Below are 15,620 nucleotides of genomic sequence, written 5' to 3'. Positions count from 1 at the left end.
GGTGTTATGGTGCGTATCCGCTCCGGAACATGTGCTCGCACAACGAGTGGCGTGCAGTTGCTTGATGTTCTGTTCCTTCAAAGTTTCAAGCCGCGACGGGAGACGGGAAGCTCCCAACGGCCAGGCGACGTCAGTCAGGCGGCTGCAGCTTGTCTCGAGCTCCCGTTCCAGACAACCAACTTGGACCCAGCGAGGCAATCGATCTCGACAGGCCATTCTCCCTCAACACACGCCCTCGCGTCGGATCACATCTCCGTCCGTCGCAAATATGTCGCTCGACCCGCCTGCGTACATCTCCTCCCTCCAGAACAACATCCGCGCGCGGCCAATCAGCTGGGAGGGCGCTGTCCGAGCCAAAACAATCACCGAGGAGGACCTAAAGAAGATCAAGGCCATAGACAAGGTCCGCAAGGAGCAAAGGAAGCAGACTATCGAGGCGGATATACAGACATACACACAATTGTTGCTGGGCGGAGACAATGTGAAGAGCATATTCGAGAGCGCTGCGAAGCGTACCGATATCTTGCAGTACATGTTGGTGCTTGCTGGTGACCTTGTAGATGGTATGCACAGAGCCATTGCGCCTATGAGCCTGTTGCAGTATCGCTAATTGGGCTACAGACATTCCAGCGCTTACCCAGTCGCTCGTGAAGCACCCCGAGCCATTCAAGCCTCTCCTCCCGCTTCTGAAGCAATCACCTAGCCCAGAAGACCCGATTCCCCTGCTTGCGTCCGCTTTGCTCTCGACTCTCCTCGGACACGCGCTGCAAGCACACCCCAAGTCCAACTCGGCGATCGATGATGCTCTCCCCAAGACTTACACCTACATTGCTCAGCTGAGCAAGCAATCCGATGCCAACCTGCAGGACATTGCATGCCAAGAATACTCTGCGCTCCTTAGAACGCAGAAATCACGCCAGCTTTTCTGGAAGCAGAGGAAGGAGACTTTGTTCCCTCTGGTGGATGTCCTGCGCACAGCGACGGGTGGAAGGGACACGGACAGCACTCTCAACAATGGCAGCGGCACGGCCTCCAGCACGCGCAGCGTGGCTGAGAGTAACGTCAAGGTCGGCGGCAGCGTTGGCCTGCAGCTTCTATACCACATCCTTCTGGTCATCTGGCAGCTGAGCTTCGAGGGCAAGCTGGTTGGCCCAGGCCTCGACGAGGATCACGACATCATTCCTCTGTACACGTCTTTGCTCCGCGTCTCGCCGAAAGAGAAGACGACGCGCATGATCCTCGGCACGCTCAACAACATCCTCTCCGCCAACAAAGATACCCTTCTCCCTGGTGCTATCGCCGCCCGCCTTCCTGCCGTCCTGCAGAACCTGAAAGGCCGCCAGGTCGCCGACCAAGACCTACAAGAGGATCTTGAGAACCTCTCCAACCTTCTCGAAGAATACACCTCTTCTCGCACGACGCTCGAGAACTACGCCGGCGAGCTCGACTCCGGTCATCTCCGCTGGTCGCCGCCCCACAAAAACGCCGACTTCTGGCGGGAAAACGCTCTCAGCATCATTACGACCGAGAATGGCGCGTACCTGCGCAAGCTCGCTGATATCTTGAGCAAGGACTGGGCGAACGACAAACAGGTGCTCGCGATCGGTTGCAGCGATGTAGCATCCTTGGTGAAGCAGTGCCCCGAGAAGCGGTCAACTCTGGAGAAGGCTGGTTTGAAGGCCAGGGTGATGGCGCTGATGCAGGACGAGAACGAGAGCGTGAGATGGGAGAGCTTGAGGGCTGTGGGTGAGTGGCTGAGGTACAGCTTCGACTCGTAGAAATGTGGTTGGCTGGGAATTTTCTTGTTTTATATTGTAGCGAATTATACAACTGATCGATCTTGCGAGATGTTTTGGTTGGTTCTCCGTCTCGCTTGCAATGATTATCGATATCAGATGTGGACGCCTCGAGATCCTGCAATGCACCAGCGCAATTATCGATGTTGCGACGCTATGACCTGCGTCGCTCCATGGCCGTTCAGGTCGGATTCTGCGCTGAGGCTGAGTATACCGCTGCATATACGTTCAAGCAGGACTGCATGGCTTGGCTAGCACCAGCTACTGAATAAGCCAAGATTAAAAGGCTGATAAAAGTCCGGATGAACAACTGTCTGACGGAAGACGGGATGACGCGATACTGCTGTTCTTAGTAAGGGCCACATATGTATAGCTGCTTACGACACACTAACGAACACAGGTGAGGCTGGGCCCCTATGACGGACCGGGTCTTGTTAAGTGATGTCGGCTTTCGCTCCAAATCCGCCCACGCCCTCAGCGCGTTCTTCTGTCCCTGGCCCAAACTTCGTTCCGACGAGCCTCGGCATCTTATTTTTCAGCCTTCGCCCCAGGCAACGGCATTTACCAGCCCGCTCAACGAGCCGGTCTCTTCCCATCCATCCCATCTGCCCTACCAGTCCTGCGTCCGGCCGTAATGTTCGCGCCAAGGCTGCTCACCGCGCCTTCGACCTCACTTCCATCCACTCGGCCGGGAGTATCTCGGGCCCTCAGCACCGTCGCCGCTCGTCAACAGCGCTGCCTGTCGCCGGTTCCGCGTGGCGGTCGTCCTAGTCGCGTGGCAGTCCCGGCGAAGTATATCAACTACCGCCATTGCCGTCCCTTGCAGTCGCGGGTTCCTGCATCTCTCTCCTCTATCTTATCAGTCCGCCACCGAAGCACAACCTCCTCCACCACTCCCGCAGACGAAGCAATCCCCGCTGCTCCCGTCTTCGCATCTCCGAGCAGCACCACCCCACTCCCTCTCCCAAAAACACCACCTCGCTCCTCCCGCCTCAAAGACTCCCTCGTCACCACCTCTCTCGTTCTCGTCTTCTTCACAGCCGGCCTCATCATGTCCGCCGCCCCCGCCGTCGACACCGTCAATGGCATCGTCAGCCCTCCGACGGACGCCGAGACCCTCACCATGTTCCAGCCCGCGACGCCCGAGACTCTCCAAATAAACGAGCACATCACCACGCACCCTCTCGCCGCCCGCCTGCGCGCCGAGCCCGGAGTCGCCGAGTCGCGCCCCCACCTCAAGATCCCCGACGCCATGCGCCCGCACAACCTGACGGGCGGCGTGCTGCTCGGCGCCGGCAAAATCGAAGTCCCGCCTCTCAGCCTCGCGCACCCGAACGAAGAGCTGCCGCGCCTGACGCAGATCGCATACCTCGGCCCCTCGCTCTGTGGTCACCCGGGCATTGTGCACGGCGGCCTTCTCGCGACGCTGCTCGACGAGGGTCTCGCGCGCGCCTGTTTCCCCGCCTTGCCGAACAAGGTCGGTGTCACTGCGAGTCTGAAGATCGACTACCGTGCGCCGTGCCCAGCGGGCTCGTATGTGGTCCTCAAGGCGGAAACGACAAAGGTTGAGGGCCGTAAGGCGTGGGTCAAGGGCTGGATTGAGCAGTTGACTGAGGACGGCGAGGCTGGCACGAAGTTGGTGGAAGCGGAGGCTCTGTTCATTGAGCCGAAGGGCGCGGCGAGCATGGCGAGGATCTACAGCGGTGCGTAGTCGTTATTAAAAAAGAGATGGATGTCTTGAGATTTCGGATAAGCGAGGTGTTTTCTGGCAATTGCATAGAGGATAAACGGTTGGTAGATTTGGCGATTTTGTACATATAGTACCGTCTCTGAGGCGGGAACAATAGACATAGACCTACTAGACGAACAGTTTAATCGCGTCGACAATATTGTGGCACAGTTCTCCAGGTCTGCCAAAGTAGTTACCTCGAGTGCTGGCAAAGACTCAATCGATAACGGTGTGAGCATCACTGAGCTAGATCTGATCGGAGATGGTTGATAGTCTATACTTGTACGATTTCGTGCCCACGCAATCATTTTCGGAGATCACGTGTGAAGCCTTTCCGAATCGATCTGATAATCACACTATGTATGCATGTAACTGGCACTTGATCCTATCCTCGAGCTCACTCACCCACATCGAAGAGATTCAAAGCCGAGAAGACACCTCCGTGCGATTGGTATACTCAATGCCCCTAACCGGGAATCTACGCCATTGCTATGCAGCAGCAACAAAAGAGGTCGTTATTGGTCGTTTGTCCCGTTTCTACTTTCCTCCAGCCAACACCATAGCAGACTGTAGAGGTATCATGCGTCCTTTCCCTCGTCTGATCACTCGGACCGCTCGTCTAGAAGTTTGTGCCCTCGGGCGGCTGCGGTAGCTTCTTGTTGGCCGGGGCGGCCATGTTCCGTCGGATCTCGATCAAGACGGTTTCCATGGTGAAGTCACGCTTCCACTGCGCTATGCTGGGAAGTTTGGAGAGATCCACCTATCAGCGTCCGGTTAGTCTCGCAATTCATGGGCAAGGACCGCGAAAGTGCTGGCTCACCTTTCCATTGTTCGGGTTGACACAGGGCAGGTTGACTTTGCTTATGAAAGTGACGTCGGGCGGAGAGTCAGGATATTCGGGACCGCAGTGGATCTTGAGCGAGTAGATGCGGTTCTCATGCACGCTCTGTGGGAAGGTTTGGGTCAGCGGGATTGGGTGCTTTGGAGAGGTCAGAAGAGCAGGGTGTGCGCACGTGAGGCGGGCCGAGGATTGTGCCGTTCCAGTTGGTCATGAGAAGATCATCGCCCTCGTCCAGGCCGTAGGAGCATGCCTCTATTAGTTGTGTAAGTGAAGTGTTTCGTAAGGCTGGCCGGTAATGCATGTCTCACCCGCTCCCAATCCCTTCTCGCCCTTCTCCAGCTCCTCCAGCAGGCGGAAGTTACGCGGAACCTTTGCGCTCATGGTTGTGGTACTGGGTTGTTGGTCCGAGAGTATGGATGGTAGGATTCGGGACTTGCGACGGTGCAGGGAAACAAGCAGCGCATGCAGTCACCAGCAAGCAAACCAGCGCTCCAACGACGTGGGGCAACCTCGATGCGCAGCCCTCCCCCGCTGACGAGCGTCGATGGAGTGCCTCACGAAGTTTTGTCGTGCCTCAGGCCTGCAGCTTTCTCGGCCGTTCCCGAAGCGCGCCTTGGCACAAATTCGCTTCCACTCTCGAATTTGTGGCAGCCAAGTCTGCCGGCGACGAAGGTCTATCACGGCTCTGGCAGCGACAAGTACATCCGCCAACTAACCCACAGCACCACGCCGGCAAAATGAGGTACATTCACTCGGAAGAGACCCTCGCTGTCCCTGAGGGAGGTGCGTTGTCCCCCAAAACCAAAAACCCAGCAACCCCGAACACCACGACCAATGCGACAAACCGCCGCGAACGAGGAACCGAAAATGCACGAGCTGGGATCGCGCGAGGATGAAAGGGATTGGAGACAAAAAGCAGGAGGATACTAACATGTCCTTCTCTGTACAGTCAAGGTGCACATCAAGACCCGCCAGGTCACCGTCGAGGGCCCCCGCGGTACCCTCAAGAAGGACCTTGGTCACCTTTCCGTCTCCTTCCAGCAGCCCACCAAGGATGTCATCAAGATCGAGATGCACCACGGCAGCCGCAAGAACGTCGCCGCTCTGCGCACCGTCCGCTCCATCGTCAACAACATGATCATTGGTGTCACCAAGGGCTTCAAGTACAAGATGCGCTACGTCTACGCCCATTTCCCCATCAACGTCAACCTTGAGAAGAACAACGACACCGGCCTCTGGGTGGTTGAGATCAGGTATGGAGGGACCCAGGAGGAATTTGCGACAGGTTCGCAAGGAATGCAGAAGGGAGTACTGACATGCTATACGCAGGAACTTCCTCGGCGAGAAGCTCGTCCGCCGCGTCACCATGGCCGAGGGTGTCGATGTCGAGGCCTCCAAGACCCAGAAGGACGAGCTCGTCCTCACCGGCAACTCCCTCGAGAACGTCTCTCAGTCCGCCGCCGACATCCAGCAGATCTGCCGCGTTCGCAACAAGGATATCCGAAAGTTCTTGGACGGTCTTTACGTTAGCGAGAGGGGCAACATTGTCGAGGAGTAAGCGCTGCTTTGCTGCTGGACTTGGTTGCTGTGGTACGAATGAGACGGGGGTTTACTTCAGGCGTTTTGAGCCCGTAAGAAAGACCGGGCCGGATGCGATGGAAAAAACAGGCGGCTACTGTTTTATGGAAATGTAGCTCCGCTGAAGAAATCTCTTGCGTTCAAAGCGCCTGTTTGGCCTCATCCATCACGAACACCGTCGGAGTCTTCACACGTGGAATGGAAAATCGTTGTGTAATGTCAACCTGGATGGACCAAATATCGCCTTTCGCATTTATGGAATTTCGTTTAGTTCATCTGCACTTGGACAATACGAGATTTCGCCCCATCTGCCATGCTTGCCGCAATGTGCAGTCTTCACACGGATATACGCTCAAGACTCCGTGGCTGGATTTTCTCAGTGTTGTCGTTCATTCACTGTACAGCTGTGACTTCAACCCAGGAATCGAGTCCTTGATACCTTACGTGCTGTAACATCAAGCGTGAAGTTCGCAAAGTGCCGTCGCTAACAACGCTACGTCGCGTGCATGCTTGGGTCCAGGCAATTGGCCACAACTAGCAAGATCGCTTGTCTATTCTATCGCTCAGTGTCGACCGAAACCTAAGGCTGTTATTCGTCACGCCATCTGACGCTCCAATCGCCCTTGGCAAACGATGGCTCAACTATGTGCCCCGACATGACCGCCTCACACTTCCGCCTCTTCGTCTTCGTCTCGCTCTCGAGCTCCTCGTCCTCAATGTCTCCCTTTGCCCTACCCTTCTTACTCTTCTTCCCTCCACCACCACTCCCACTTACATCCTCCCATCCCTCAACCTCAACCCCAAACACCACAGCCCTTCTCACAACACACCTGGCAAATTCCCTCTCCTCTGCTCTCTTCTGCCCCGCCCTCCTCCTCGCCTCCATTTCCGGGGTCTCAGGCATAGATCCTCCTTCCTCCCCACCCTCATTTGCTCTGCTCCCGTCTGCCCGCCCCAAACTCACACCTCCGTCTCCGTCAATATCGAATTCTTCGTCTTCAAAATCCCCAGCTTCCCACGAACTGATCGGCTCCATTCTCGCCCCGTCTGCCCCATCCTCCGAATCCTCCATATCCACACTCCGCCACTCCCCGTCCTCTCTCACGCCTCTGAACGCCCGATTCCGTCTCCGCCCATAACCCCGCTCGGGATCCGTCCGTGGTCCGAAAACAGCAGCTTCCAGAATTGACATGGGCAGCAACACGCGCTTCTCGCCTTTCTTCTTCTCTGCTGCATGCACAGCGGGCTTAGTTTGCTCGGCGCCAGCTGATTTGTAAGGCGGTGGAGGAGGCAGGCCGGAGAGTAATGCTATCAGCGCTCGCTCAACATGAGCTTCAGCACTGGATGGCGAAGAAGAAGGTTTGTGCCGCTTGCAGCGGTCGGAGCAAAATTTGGGGGCTGTTGCTTGGGTTTCCTCGGGTTTTGAGGCAGCGTTGCGTTTGGAGGAAATGACCCGACCGCAGGTATGACAGTAGGCGGGCGGGCGTGCGGACGTGAGATAATAGGGTGGTGGTGCTGGAGAGGGGTTCGGAGGGGTTTGTTTCTTTTTCTTGCTCGTTGGTTGGGTTGGATGCATTTTTGAGGCCGGAGGATTTGGCGGCGGCTCGATTGATCGATGTTTTGACTGATCTTGGATATTCTGAAGTCTTCTTATTGGATGCTGTTTTGTTCCTTGCTTTGTTGCTTTTTCTCCTTCTACCCGTGTGTTCTGTTGGAGTGTGGTGTGTTGTGCAGGAATCCATGTTCACTTGGAGGCTTCAAGACGTCATCGCTGAACCACTGCGATCGATGCTCTGAGCGTGTTGGACGGGTTTGACCATCAATTGCATTTGTCGAACATTGGAAACATAGCCTTATGAGATTTTTGTGGGCTTAGAGATTATTCTGGAATCCATTTCATCGATACCTGATCTAATTTAAAGAGCTGGGTGATAGTAAACGATTTTATTAGCAATTGCTTTCCGCCAACGTCTAGCCACCACTGGCCGTTCAAAACAGAACAACGACCACACGTCGAAGAATATAGTCAGCTGTACAGAATCACGATGCAGACTTGTTCTGCGCATAAGGGTTTTATGATGTTTCGCAAATCAGCTCGAGTAGGCGACGGAAAAATGATTGTCTCCCGTTCAACGATAACCACATACTTGAAGCAGACTTTGTTCTTTTCAAGGCAACACATAATTTCAGAAGACCACCGGACGCTTGTGACAATAAAAGTTCCAGGAGTAATCATGCATTTCTGGCGGACGCTGAGCGGACGCGTCGCAATTTTCTATCTCTACTGACTTCTCAACAACAAAACACCTTACTCCTCCATATCTTCCGTGCTACCATCCGCTTCATCACCCTGTCTCAGCTGCGGCCCGATCTCCCACATGCCCGGGTCTCTGCCCTCACGATCTCTCCTGACCCTCCACTTCTTCTGACCGAGATTCCTGAGAACAAGCATCGCCTTGCTAGTGAGCGCGAAGCTCTTCATGAGCTCCCTCATCCTGCCGGATTGCACGAGAGGTCCCGTGAGCTGGTTCTCTTCCTTCGCGACGGCGACGCTCAACTCCATTGATCCGAACAGGCTGTCACGAGTAATGAGGTAGCTGGCGGAGTGGAGGATGGTGTTGAAGGCGATGATGGCTTCGGGGAGGTACAAGTTTCTGATCGCGATGAATGTGTCATCGTCGGAATTGACTTCGTCGGGGTAGAGGAGGAAATTGGGCTGCAGGAGAGGCGCCATAGTCGCTTCGACGTTTTCAAAGGCGTGCTTCAGCGTCGTCGGGACGCTGGAAGGCATGGGGACCATGCCGCGATAGGTGATTTCCTCCTCGCGGAACTGGGCGAATGCCTCGAAAGCGTGCACAAGCTGCTCCATCTGGTAGTAGGCACGGGACTGCCGGTGCATGAGGTCCCACAGCGCGGTGTCTTCGGCTTCTCTCAAGCGGCTGCGATCATCGTTCGCAATATTGACGGAGCGCCCAAGGATATGGTAGGTCTTCTCTTTGGACATCATGTCGTACGGGTAGGACTCGGCAATGGCACGCGCACAAGCGAACCGGCCGGTAACTGCATATTGGTTAGCATATGAGCTCAAATCGATGACGAAGACAAGTGCACTTACACAAACAGTCCCGAAGACCCATCGTAAGAGCCAAGAATGTCTCCCTCCAGTGCCCCTTAAGCTGCTGGAACCATTGGTAGCTCGAAACGAACGCCTCCTCTTCAGGCCTAACAAACGACGGCAGGGCATCCACCTTGATCTGCTGTCCAGGATACAAGTGATCGTCGGTGCTCTCGAGAATGCGGACGCCTTTGGCACGGCGAGAATCACCGAATAGATCATCTTGTAGGCAGTTCGTCAACTCCCACAAAATGTTCTTGGGGTTTAAGCCGAAGCCTTGGACAAGGCTCAGCATCGTCTCCCTCTCACGCGGGGATGATACATCCTGGAAGACTCTTGACAAGGCGACCATGTAGCGGTCCTTCTGCAGTCTCGAAGCGTACAATGGTGTTGGATCGCGCTTTCCAGCTGTGCGGAGCTCTTGAATATAGGCATCCACGACGTTGTCCTCGATCTCCTGCTCATCAGCTTGCAGCTCGGCGGTCCTAAGGACCTGCAAAACGAGACAGATGTGCGTGGTAATACGCAAGCTCCTTGAGTCGGTGACAATTTTGTCTTCGGGAAACCCTGAACCGTGTAGAACCAGAGCTTTCATACGGTTCGTCATGTCGCCAGGGTTGCCAGTGATGTTGGGAACATGCGCAATGGCTGAGCCGACAGTGTGAATCAGACTTTCGGCCTCGTTCGCCAGGAGGTAGCTCTGCAGCATCTTGAGAGGGGTGTTCGACTCATGCTTTGTCGTGTTCGTCTTCCGCAGGCCATTGATCAGCTCCATAATTTCAAGCTGCGCCGCATTGGCATCAGCCACGCTGTCACGGGCATAGCTCTGCTTGTTGAGTGCCTGAGGAACGCGCTGCGGGTAATTCTTCAGAAGATACTGGTCAAATTGCTGGATCAAAACAGCGTTGTAGTGAGCGTATAGGTGGTCGTCAACGGAGCGGCTGATCTTCTTCACAGCCTGGACATTGCCACCAAGCAAACCATACACAGCAGCTTCGTAATCTCCCGCAGTTTCCGAGCACGAAGCCAGGTAGCACATCTTTCTCCAAGCCATGTTCGACGCAGTGTCAGACGTAGCCATTGCCTTGCCCATCGCGACAGCTCTCCAGCCTTCCCTGCGTTCTTCACACCAGTCGCAGATCTCAGACCAGGATTTTCCGCGACGCAGCATCTCGTAGCAGGCGATCCAAAGAGCTCGCTCGACATACGCGTCCTGCTTTTCCAGAGCTCGTTCCTGTCGTGTCGGCGCATCTGGGTCAAGACTGGTAACCAACATCTCGCTGTTGTCCGTCCTGCGAATCTGCGGCAAAGGCGAGCTGTCCGGCTGCGGCCAAGTCCTCATGCGCTTCTCCGCCTTGATCTTCTCTCTCGTATGCATCCAACCTCGCGTCCAAGTCCCCTTACCAGTCCCTGCCCTCTCCTCGAGCTCATCCACGATGCCCTGCACGTCGCTCTTCTGGTTCTCCGCCGTCTGTTCCAGCCAAGTCTTGACCATGTGCCTCTCGCGTGCCAGATCGTCCTCGATAAGGAAGCGATCGTAAAGCTCGCTCTCGGAAGTATACCTGTGCACGTTCCCCAGCCGCGCCAGCTTTTCCTCCTTCTCCTGCTCTTGCGACGCCGCATTTGGGTTGTAGTGCATCTCCAGCACAACACGGAACAGCTCCCAGGTGTCCGCCTCTTCCTGACATAGTCGTAGTTCCTCGACCTGCTCCATCCTCCTCGCAGCCGCCGCGCCGCCCACTGCGGTTCGGGGCTTGGGTCTGCCAATAGTGCTCTCGAATGCGCTCAGATGTGCTTGCTCGCTCCATTCTGCCCGCAGCTGCTCGCGCACCTCCCTCTCGTGGCCTTTCTTCAGCTCCTCGACAGCTTCTTCGGCGATGCCCTTGAACTCGAGGACTAGGTCGTGCGCGGCGTCGTACTGGTCCTGCGCCGCGGGCAGGTTGTCAAAGAAGCGATCGAGCGTCTCGGCAAACATCTCCACTTCTTTTCCAACGCGGTCGGCGATGTCGCGCAGAGAGTTGGCGGCTGTTTGGGCCGCGCCCGATGGGCGGGTGATTGTTCGTGCGGTAGAGAAGGACATGGGTGCGGGTGGGGGTGCGGGTGCGTTATTGGTGTCGGAATCTTCGTCTTCTTGCGCGTCGTCTTCGTTCGCCTCCCCGTTGCGCGACGTTTGCCGGTCTAGAAGTTCCCAAGAATCTGACTGCTCCTTGCGCGCGGCGGTGGCAGCAGTCGCACGCGATCTGCGGGTCACAGGTTTTGAGACTCCGGCGGCGGGCGCGGGGGCAGGTGCAGAAGTGCTGGCAGCAGCCGCGGCCGCAGCGGCTTGCGACCGCCTCGTCATTGGCGCCATTGTGACTTGCTTTGACACGTGAAAACGTGAAAAGAGCCTGTGAAGTGATGTTAGGCGGCGCGTGAATGTCGAAGCGGAAGATGGAGGATTGCGGTTGGCTGAAGCTTTGTTGCTAGCGCGTTTCTGGGGGAAACAGCTTGATCACTTCACCTCACAGAGCAGCGACATCATCGTTTTATAGAAATTCGCGAGCGCTTAGCTATTTTATGTCGAAAGACTGGACTGATTGACATTTCGTAGAACCCATTGAATGTTTGTGATCTTCAGATCTTATTCGGAAGAGAAGATCCTAAAACAGGTGCGATTTCCGTCGAGCATTCGCCAAACCCAACACTTCAGCGAGCATTCGAGGTACCTGTCGATGAAGGGACGCGAGAAGTCTGGCCATCCATCAACTATAGCTTGTTTGGTCTTCAAACCTTCCCCTAAAAACTGACCGCGGCAGTCACCGCTGCGCACACTCCCGCAATTGCACCAGCAACCGCAGCAACCGGCGCAAGCAGCCCAGTCATACCCAGACTGGTGAGACCCGCGAACACACCACCGGCGGGGATGAACCCGCCATACACGGCAGACTGGAAAGCCGCGGCCGCGGAACCTTAGACAGAATGATGAGCTACTGCAAAATCTGTTGCGGATGGATTCGAAGTACTCACCAGCCACGATTCCAGATGCACCGAAGCCGAGAGAGACGATGGCCGCCACTGTAGCCATGAACGTGGCCCCGCCGATGACGAAGAGTACTAAGACCATGTTCGAAATTCGAAGAAGGATCGCTGCTGTATTGTTGGGATTGTAGAAGACGGTCGTCCTTGAGTCGAAGAATGCAACGAGACACGTTGTCTGCTGCTTGGGCATAGGGTAAGGTAGACAGACGTGTTGTCTAGGGTGTAAAGACTCTAGAGTGATTATCACAACTAGAATCTCGCCAGCGGAAGACAAGCCGATGACGATTCACAGAGCTATCAGACGGTTGCCATGTTTCCCCGGCGCGCTCAGCCTCACCTCGCTAAGGTACGTGAAGCTGCCCGAGCCGCCCCTCATTGCCTGATTTTCATGCAATGCCTGCCTGAGGTGAAGGCGATAGGTATGGGATGTCTGACGAGTCTTCGCAACTATGGCTCGTAAGACGCCGCCTATCCTTAGATACATGAAGAAACCTCACTCCGGAAATCCCACCTACCTCATCACATACCAAACCACAGAAACCACCATCGTAGCGAACCCCGCTCCAAGAACTGCAACAGCAGGAGCCAGCATCCCAACCATTCCCAAGCTCGTGAGTGTCGCAAAGATCCCTCCAGCCGGAGTGAACGCGCCGTACGCCCAAGCCTGGAACGCTGCGGCGAGAGAGCCTCGAGGGTTGTCAGATTGATATAGCTAAGGACGAGAAGGTCTTCTACTTACCAGCGACGACACCGCCCGGCCCAAACCCGAGACACAGGACGAGTGTTATGATGATCGTGAAAGTGATCCACCAGACGGTGATGAGGATTACGATGTCTGAAAGCACGTCAGCTACCTCGGCCCCATCTTCTTAAAGATCCTGGCCGGAATTCTTCATAACGACGTACGAGGCTGCGAAATCCACTCCAGAATCTCGTGCGCGTGGCTCGAGATGTAGCCCGCCACCAAGTTTCTTTCGGCGATGAATTGATGGAGCCCTGCCGTGACGTTCGGAGCGTGTATGAAACTCCAGTTGGCGAGGATGATGTTCAGCGGTGCCATTGTGTGCGACAGCTGGTCTTCGTCTGAGAAAGTATGGACGGCCGTCGGTATTAGCGAAAGTTATCTTGGGGCGTTGAAGTGAAAGCTGAGATGATTCATGCCATTATGAGACCTGCACCAGGTGAGTGGTATGTGCCGCATGCTCAGCCTCGCATGGCGAAGCAAACTTGCCTTTAGGCTGCAAGCTGCCTAAAGGCGAACACTTGCTTCGCCGCCCGGTATGGACGGGTCGTAGGCAGTTGATGTGCAAGCAGTGTTGGCAAGACGCCGCCGGGGTGCAGTCGGCCGAATAGAAGGCGGCTGTTTGGCGCTTGTGAGCGAGGTGGCGCAGCCAGCTGCCAGGATTGACGAAAGTTGACAAGCGATAGGTTACCGGGCTGTTGATTTTGCTGAGGATCGAAGCAGGCGTGTGTCCCCGCGCGGAATTGCTATTCGTGACTGCGGCTCTTGGTTTTTGCGGACGCAGCGTTGATCGTATCTAGGTAGCTGAGGCACGCGCCTTTACGGCGATCTTCTGCGATAAGAGTTGACGATGAAGTAGATATCCTTTTGCATTTTTTCAAAAATAAGAACAGTACTCCGTAGCTAGATGCATAAAAGGTATTTTCTCTAGTTGTCCCCTCCCACGTACTTTTCCATCACAATTCAACTCCCTAGTTTTGCCTTTCTCCCATAGCTGCACATTCGCTTTCGCTTCCTGAACACCGCGTCCAGTCTAGTAGACCTTCTTCTTCTCGTCGAAGCTGACCTGGCCAGGGCCCATGTTGACCAGAAGCAGGAGACCGCCGACGATGGAGAGGATCTGGAAGAAGTCGTACTTGGCGAAGTCCTTGTGCGGGTGGTGCTCGTGGAGCTGTTGTGGAAAGTTAGCTTGCTGGAAACTTTTAACAAGGAGATCGGGCTCGCGGGACTTACAGTCCAGAAGTTGTTGACGAAGACGTTGAAGACGCTCAGAATCATGACCAGGATGACCGCGCTCCACTTCGCCTTGAAACCCACGACGACCATCACGCAAGCCACAAGGCCGACAACGATAACCACGACGCGACCAAAGCTCCAGTCACCAGCGAAGACGAAGCCAATGAACAGGAAGATGAGAAGCACGCGGCCCGCGAGCTGGAAGTACATCTTGCGGTCCTTCTCGTCGAGCTGGGGCAGGCCGGCGGGCGCGAACTTCTTGCGCACCCAGCTGTCGGACAGGACCATGAGGAGGCCGCCCATGACGCTCAGGTTGCGCAGGAAGAAGTTCAGGTCGAAGATCAGGCCGTACCCGAGCGCTTGCGTGACCACCACGCCGATCAGGCCCATCACGGCGTACTCGCTGTGCTTGCGGACGATGATCATGAGCGAGGAGGCGAACATGGCGATCACGTTGACGAGGAGGAAGAGGTGCGTTATGCCGGAGGGGACTGGAAGGGCGTCTGTCAGCGATCGAGTCCGCAAAATGGAAATGTAGCCCGTTGTTGTTTATGCCATCCTCCTCTTGACAATCGAACCTCTCAGGTTTCCTCCCCTGCCCACATCTTGCTCCGAAAGAGACTGCTCCTTCCATGAAGAAATTTCAAGACTTACTGTGCCTGTAGTCATGCAAATAAACCAACTGATCCGACCACTGCGTGAGTATCCTCAGGGCATCTTCCAGGAACGTCACGACGATCAAGAAGCGTCCAATGGCCGGCAGGTAGGGCTTGACGGGGTCGCTCAGCGTGTCCAGCCAGTCCTCGATCTTGCTCGTCTGCTCGCGGATCGCGTCGAGGGGCGAGGGGTCGTTGGTCGCGTCGCTGCGCGAGGGGCCCGCGCTGGGGTTGAAGGACGCGTTCTGCCCCGAGAGGTGGTAGCCGGCGGTGCCGCGGATGGACATGGTGGGCTGCTGGTCGACGGGTGGTGGGTTTGGTGGTGGCGGTGGTGGTAGTTGCTGCAGCGCTGCAGCGCTGGGGAACCGGGCTCGGCGAGAGCTGGGATGAGGTGAGATCGAGCCGAGGAGGAGGACTGGATGTAGCTGCTGACGCTGGCGCTGGCGACTTGGAGACAGACGAGACCAGACGGTGCGTTCAGGGGCGGAGGAGGAAAGGAGGGTCGGCTGCGGCGGTGGTGCAGTGCAGAAGTCGACGAGGTGTGCGGCGGGCACAGGCAAGTAAACAGCTGTATTAAGGTAAGGGAGCCAGCTATTCGGGGCCGGAGGGTTCGCTCAGCAGCGTCAGAGTGGGGTTCGCGCGACTGGAAGCAGCAGGTCGGCCCTGATGGTTGGTTCGCCCGCAGTCCCGCGTCTGCCAGCTGTTCTCTTTGACCGTCACCGCGAGCACTAGGAGAGCCGCGGCGGCTTCAGATTGTTTCGAGCTTTCGGCTAGAGGGCGTGCTTAAAGAAAGTGTGCGTTCGAAACAAGGCGCGCTGCCGCAATGGTGTGCCGGACAAAGAGTGAGGTTTGTAGGGAACAGATTCGAACAATGCCAGTACGGTATTGGACAAGGAGTGTGGGTATGGA

The 15,620-nt window shown here is 56.0% G+C and overlaps 8 protein-coding genes across 8 annotated transcripts; 3 read left to right on the top strand and 5 right to left on the bottom strand.

Moving 5' to 3' along the window:
- The first annotated feature begins 170 nt into the window (after positions 1-170).
- On the top strand, positions 171-1,848 carry WHR41_05773 (uncharacterized protein). The gene is made up of 2 exons (XM_069374378.1): positions 171-563; positions 622-1,848. Exons 1-2 carry the CDS (start codon positions 269-271, stop codon positions 1,776-1,778), a joined length of 1,452 nt encoding a protein of 483 aa, XP_069228411.1. The 5' UTR covers positions 171-268; the 3' UTR covers positions 1,779-1,848.
- Positions 1,849-2,847: 999 nt separating this feature from the next.
- On the top strand, positions 2,848-3,507 carry WHR41_05772 (uncharacterized protein; the record flags this gene model as incomplete). The annotated part of the gene is made up of 1 exon (XM_069374377.1): positions 2,848-3,507. One exon carries the CDS (start codon positions 2,848-2,850, stop codon positions 3,505-3,507), a length of 660 nt encoding a protein of 219 aa, XP_069228412.1.
- A 276-nt stretch (positions 3,508-3,783) lies between these two features.
- WHR41_05771 (uncharacterized protein) lies at positions 3,784-4,840 on the bottom strand. Its single transcript, XM_069374376.1, has 4 exons — positions 4,675-4,840; positions 4,539-4,618; positions 4,346-4,471; positions 3,784-4,285 (listed from the first exon to the last, which is right to left on the bottom strand). The coding sequence occupies exons 1-4, from the start codon at positions 4,745-4,747 to the stop codon at positions 4,145-4,147; spliced, it is 420 nt and encodes a 139-aa protein (XP_069228413.1). The 5' UTR covers positions 4,748-4,840; the 3' UTR covers positions 3,784-4,144.
- Positions 4,841-5,028: 188 nt separating this feature from the next.
- Positions 5,029-6,644, top strand: WHR41_05770 (60S ribosomal protein uL6). The gene is made up of 3 exons (XM_069374375.1): positions 5,029-5,149; positions 5,316-5,619; positions 5,696-6,644. Exons 1-3 carry the CDS (start codon positions 5,104-5,106, stop codon positions 5,922-5,924), a joined length of 579 nt encoding a protein of 192 aa, XP_069228414.1. The 5' UTR covers positions 5,029-5,103; the 3' UTR covers positions 5,925-6,644.
- WHR41_05769 (uncharacterized protein) lies at positions 6,534-7,520 on the bottom strand (the record flags this gene model as incomplete). The annotated part of the gene is made up of 1 exon (XM_069374374.1): positions 6,534-7,520. The coding sequence occupies one exon, from the start codon at positions 7,518-7,520 to the stop codon at positions 6,534-6,536; it is 987 nt and encodes a 328-aa protein (XP_069228383.1).
- A 714-nt stretch (positions 7,521-8,234) lies between these two features.
- Positions 8,235-11,462, bottom strand: WHR41_05768 (uncharacterized protein). Its single transcript, XM_069374373.1, has 2 exons — positions 9,060-11,462; positions 8,235-9,004 (listed from the first exon to the last, which is right to left on the bottom strand). Exons 1-2 carry the CDS (start codon positions 11,407-11,409, stop codon positions 8,253-8,255), a joined length of 3,102 nt encoding a protein of 1,033 aa, XP_069228382.1. The 5' UTR covers positions 11,410-11,462; the 3' UTR covers positions 8,235-8,252.
- A 1,126-nt stretch (positions 11,463-12,588) lies between these two features.
- WHR41_05767 (uncharacterized protein) lies at positions 12,589-13,309 on the bottom strand (the record flags this gene model as incomplete). Its single annotated transcript, XM_069374372.1, has 3 exons — positions 12,984-13,309; positions 12,817-12,912; positions 12,589-12,764 (listed from the first exon to the last, which is right to left on the bottom strand). The coding sequence occupies exons 1-3, from the start codon at positions 13,135-13,137 to the stop codon at positions 12,589-12,591; spliced, it is 426 nt and encodes a 141-aa protein (XP_069228326.1). The 5' UTR covers positions 13,138-13,309.
- A 354-nt stretch (positions 13,310-13,663) lies between these two features.
- Positions 13,664-15,328, bottom strand: WHR41_05766 (uncharacterized protein). Its single transcript, XM_069374371.1, has 3 exons — positions 14,710-15,328; positions 14,053-14,546; positions 13,664-13,990 (listed from the first exon to the last, which is right to left on the bottom strand). Exons 1-3 carry the CDS (start codon positions 14,996-14,998, stop codon positions 13,853-13,855), a joined length of 921 nt encoding a protein of 306 aa, XP_069228325.1. The 5' UTR covers positions 14,999-15,328; the 3' UTR covers positions 13,664-13,852.
- Between the last annotated feature and the right edge of the window lie 292 nt (positions 15,329-15,620).

Source organism: Cladosporium halotolerans, assembly GCF_011745625.1.
Source record: "Cladosporium halotolerans strain TM138-S3 chromosome Unknown Sca20, whole genome shotgun sequence".
NCBI classification, from domain to species: Eukaryota; Fungi; Ascomycota; class Dothideomycetes; order Cladosporiales; family Cladosporiaceae; genus Cladosporium; species Cladosporium halotolerans.
Note: the sequence above shows the minus strand (reverse complement) of the source record. Positions and strands in the feature narration are given on the sequence as shown.

Bases quoted from the DNA above. Each gene is read 5' to 3' on its own strand.
- WHR41_05768 (XM_069374373.1), bottom strand. From the start codon at position 11,409: ATGGCGCCAATGACGAGGCGGTCGCAAGCCGCTGCGGCCGCGGCTGCT. The intron at 9,005-9,059 runs GTAAGTGCACTT...ACCAATATGCAG, and splicing joins GGGTCTTCGGGACTGTTTGT to TTACCGGCCGGTTCGCTTGT.
- WHR41_05771 (XM_069374376.1), bottom strand. From the start codon at position 4,747: ATGAGCGCAAAGGTTCCGCGTAACTTCCGCCTGCTGGAGGAGCTGGAG. The intron at 4,619-4,674 runs GTGAGACATGCA...CACAACTAATAG, and splicing joins CGAGAAGGGATTGGGAGCGG to AGGCATGCTCCTACGGCCTG. The intron at 4,286-4,345 runs GTGAGCCAGCAC...GGACGCTGATAG, and splicing joins TCAACCCGAACAATGGAAAG to GTGGATCTCTCCAAACTTCC.
- WHR41_05773 (XM_069374378.1), top strand. From the start codon at position 269: ATGTCGCTCGACCCGCCTGCGTACATCTCCTCCCTCCAGAACAACATC. The intron at 564-621 runs GTATGCACAGAG...ATTGGGCTACAG, and splicing joins TGCTGGTGACCTTGTAGATG to ACATTCCAGCGCTTACCCAG.
- WHR41_05766 (XM_069374371.1), bottom strand. From the start codon at position 14,998: ATGTCCATCCGCGGCACCGCCGGCTACCACCTCTCGGGGCAGAACGCG. The intron at 14,547-14,709 runs GTAAGTCTTGAA...ACGCCCTTCCAG, and splicing joins TTTGCATGACTACAGGCACA to TCCCCTCCGGCATAACGCAC. The intron at 13,991-14,052 runs GTAAGTCCCGCG...TTTCCACAACAG, and splicing joins TCGTCAACAACTTCTGGACT to CTCCACGAGCACCACCCGCA.
- WHR41_05770 (XM_069374375.1), top strand. From the start codon at position 5,104: ATGAGGTACATTCACTCGGAAGAGACCCTCGCTGTCCCTGAGGGAG. The intron at 5,150-5,315 runs GTGCGTTGTCCC...TTCTCTGTACAG, and splicing joins CCTCGCTGTCCCTGAGGGAG to TCAAGGTGCACATCAAGACC. The intron at 5,620-5,695 runs GTATGGAGGGAC...TGCTATACGCAG, and splicing joins CTCTGGGTGGTTGAGATCAG to GAACTTCCTCGGCGAGAAGC.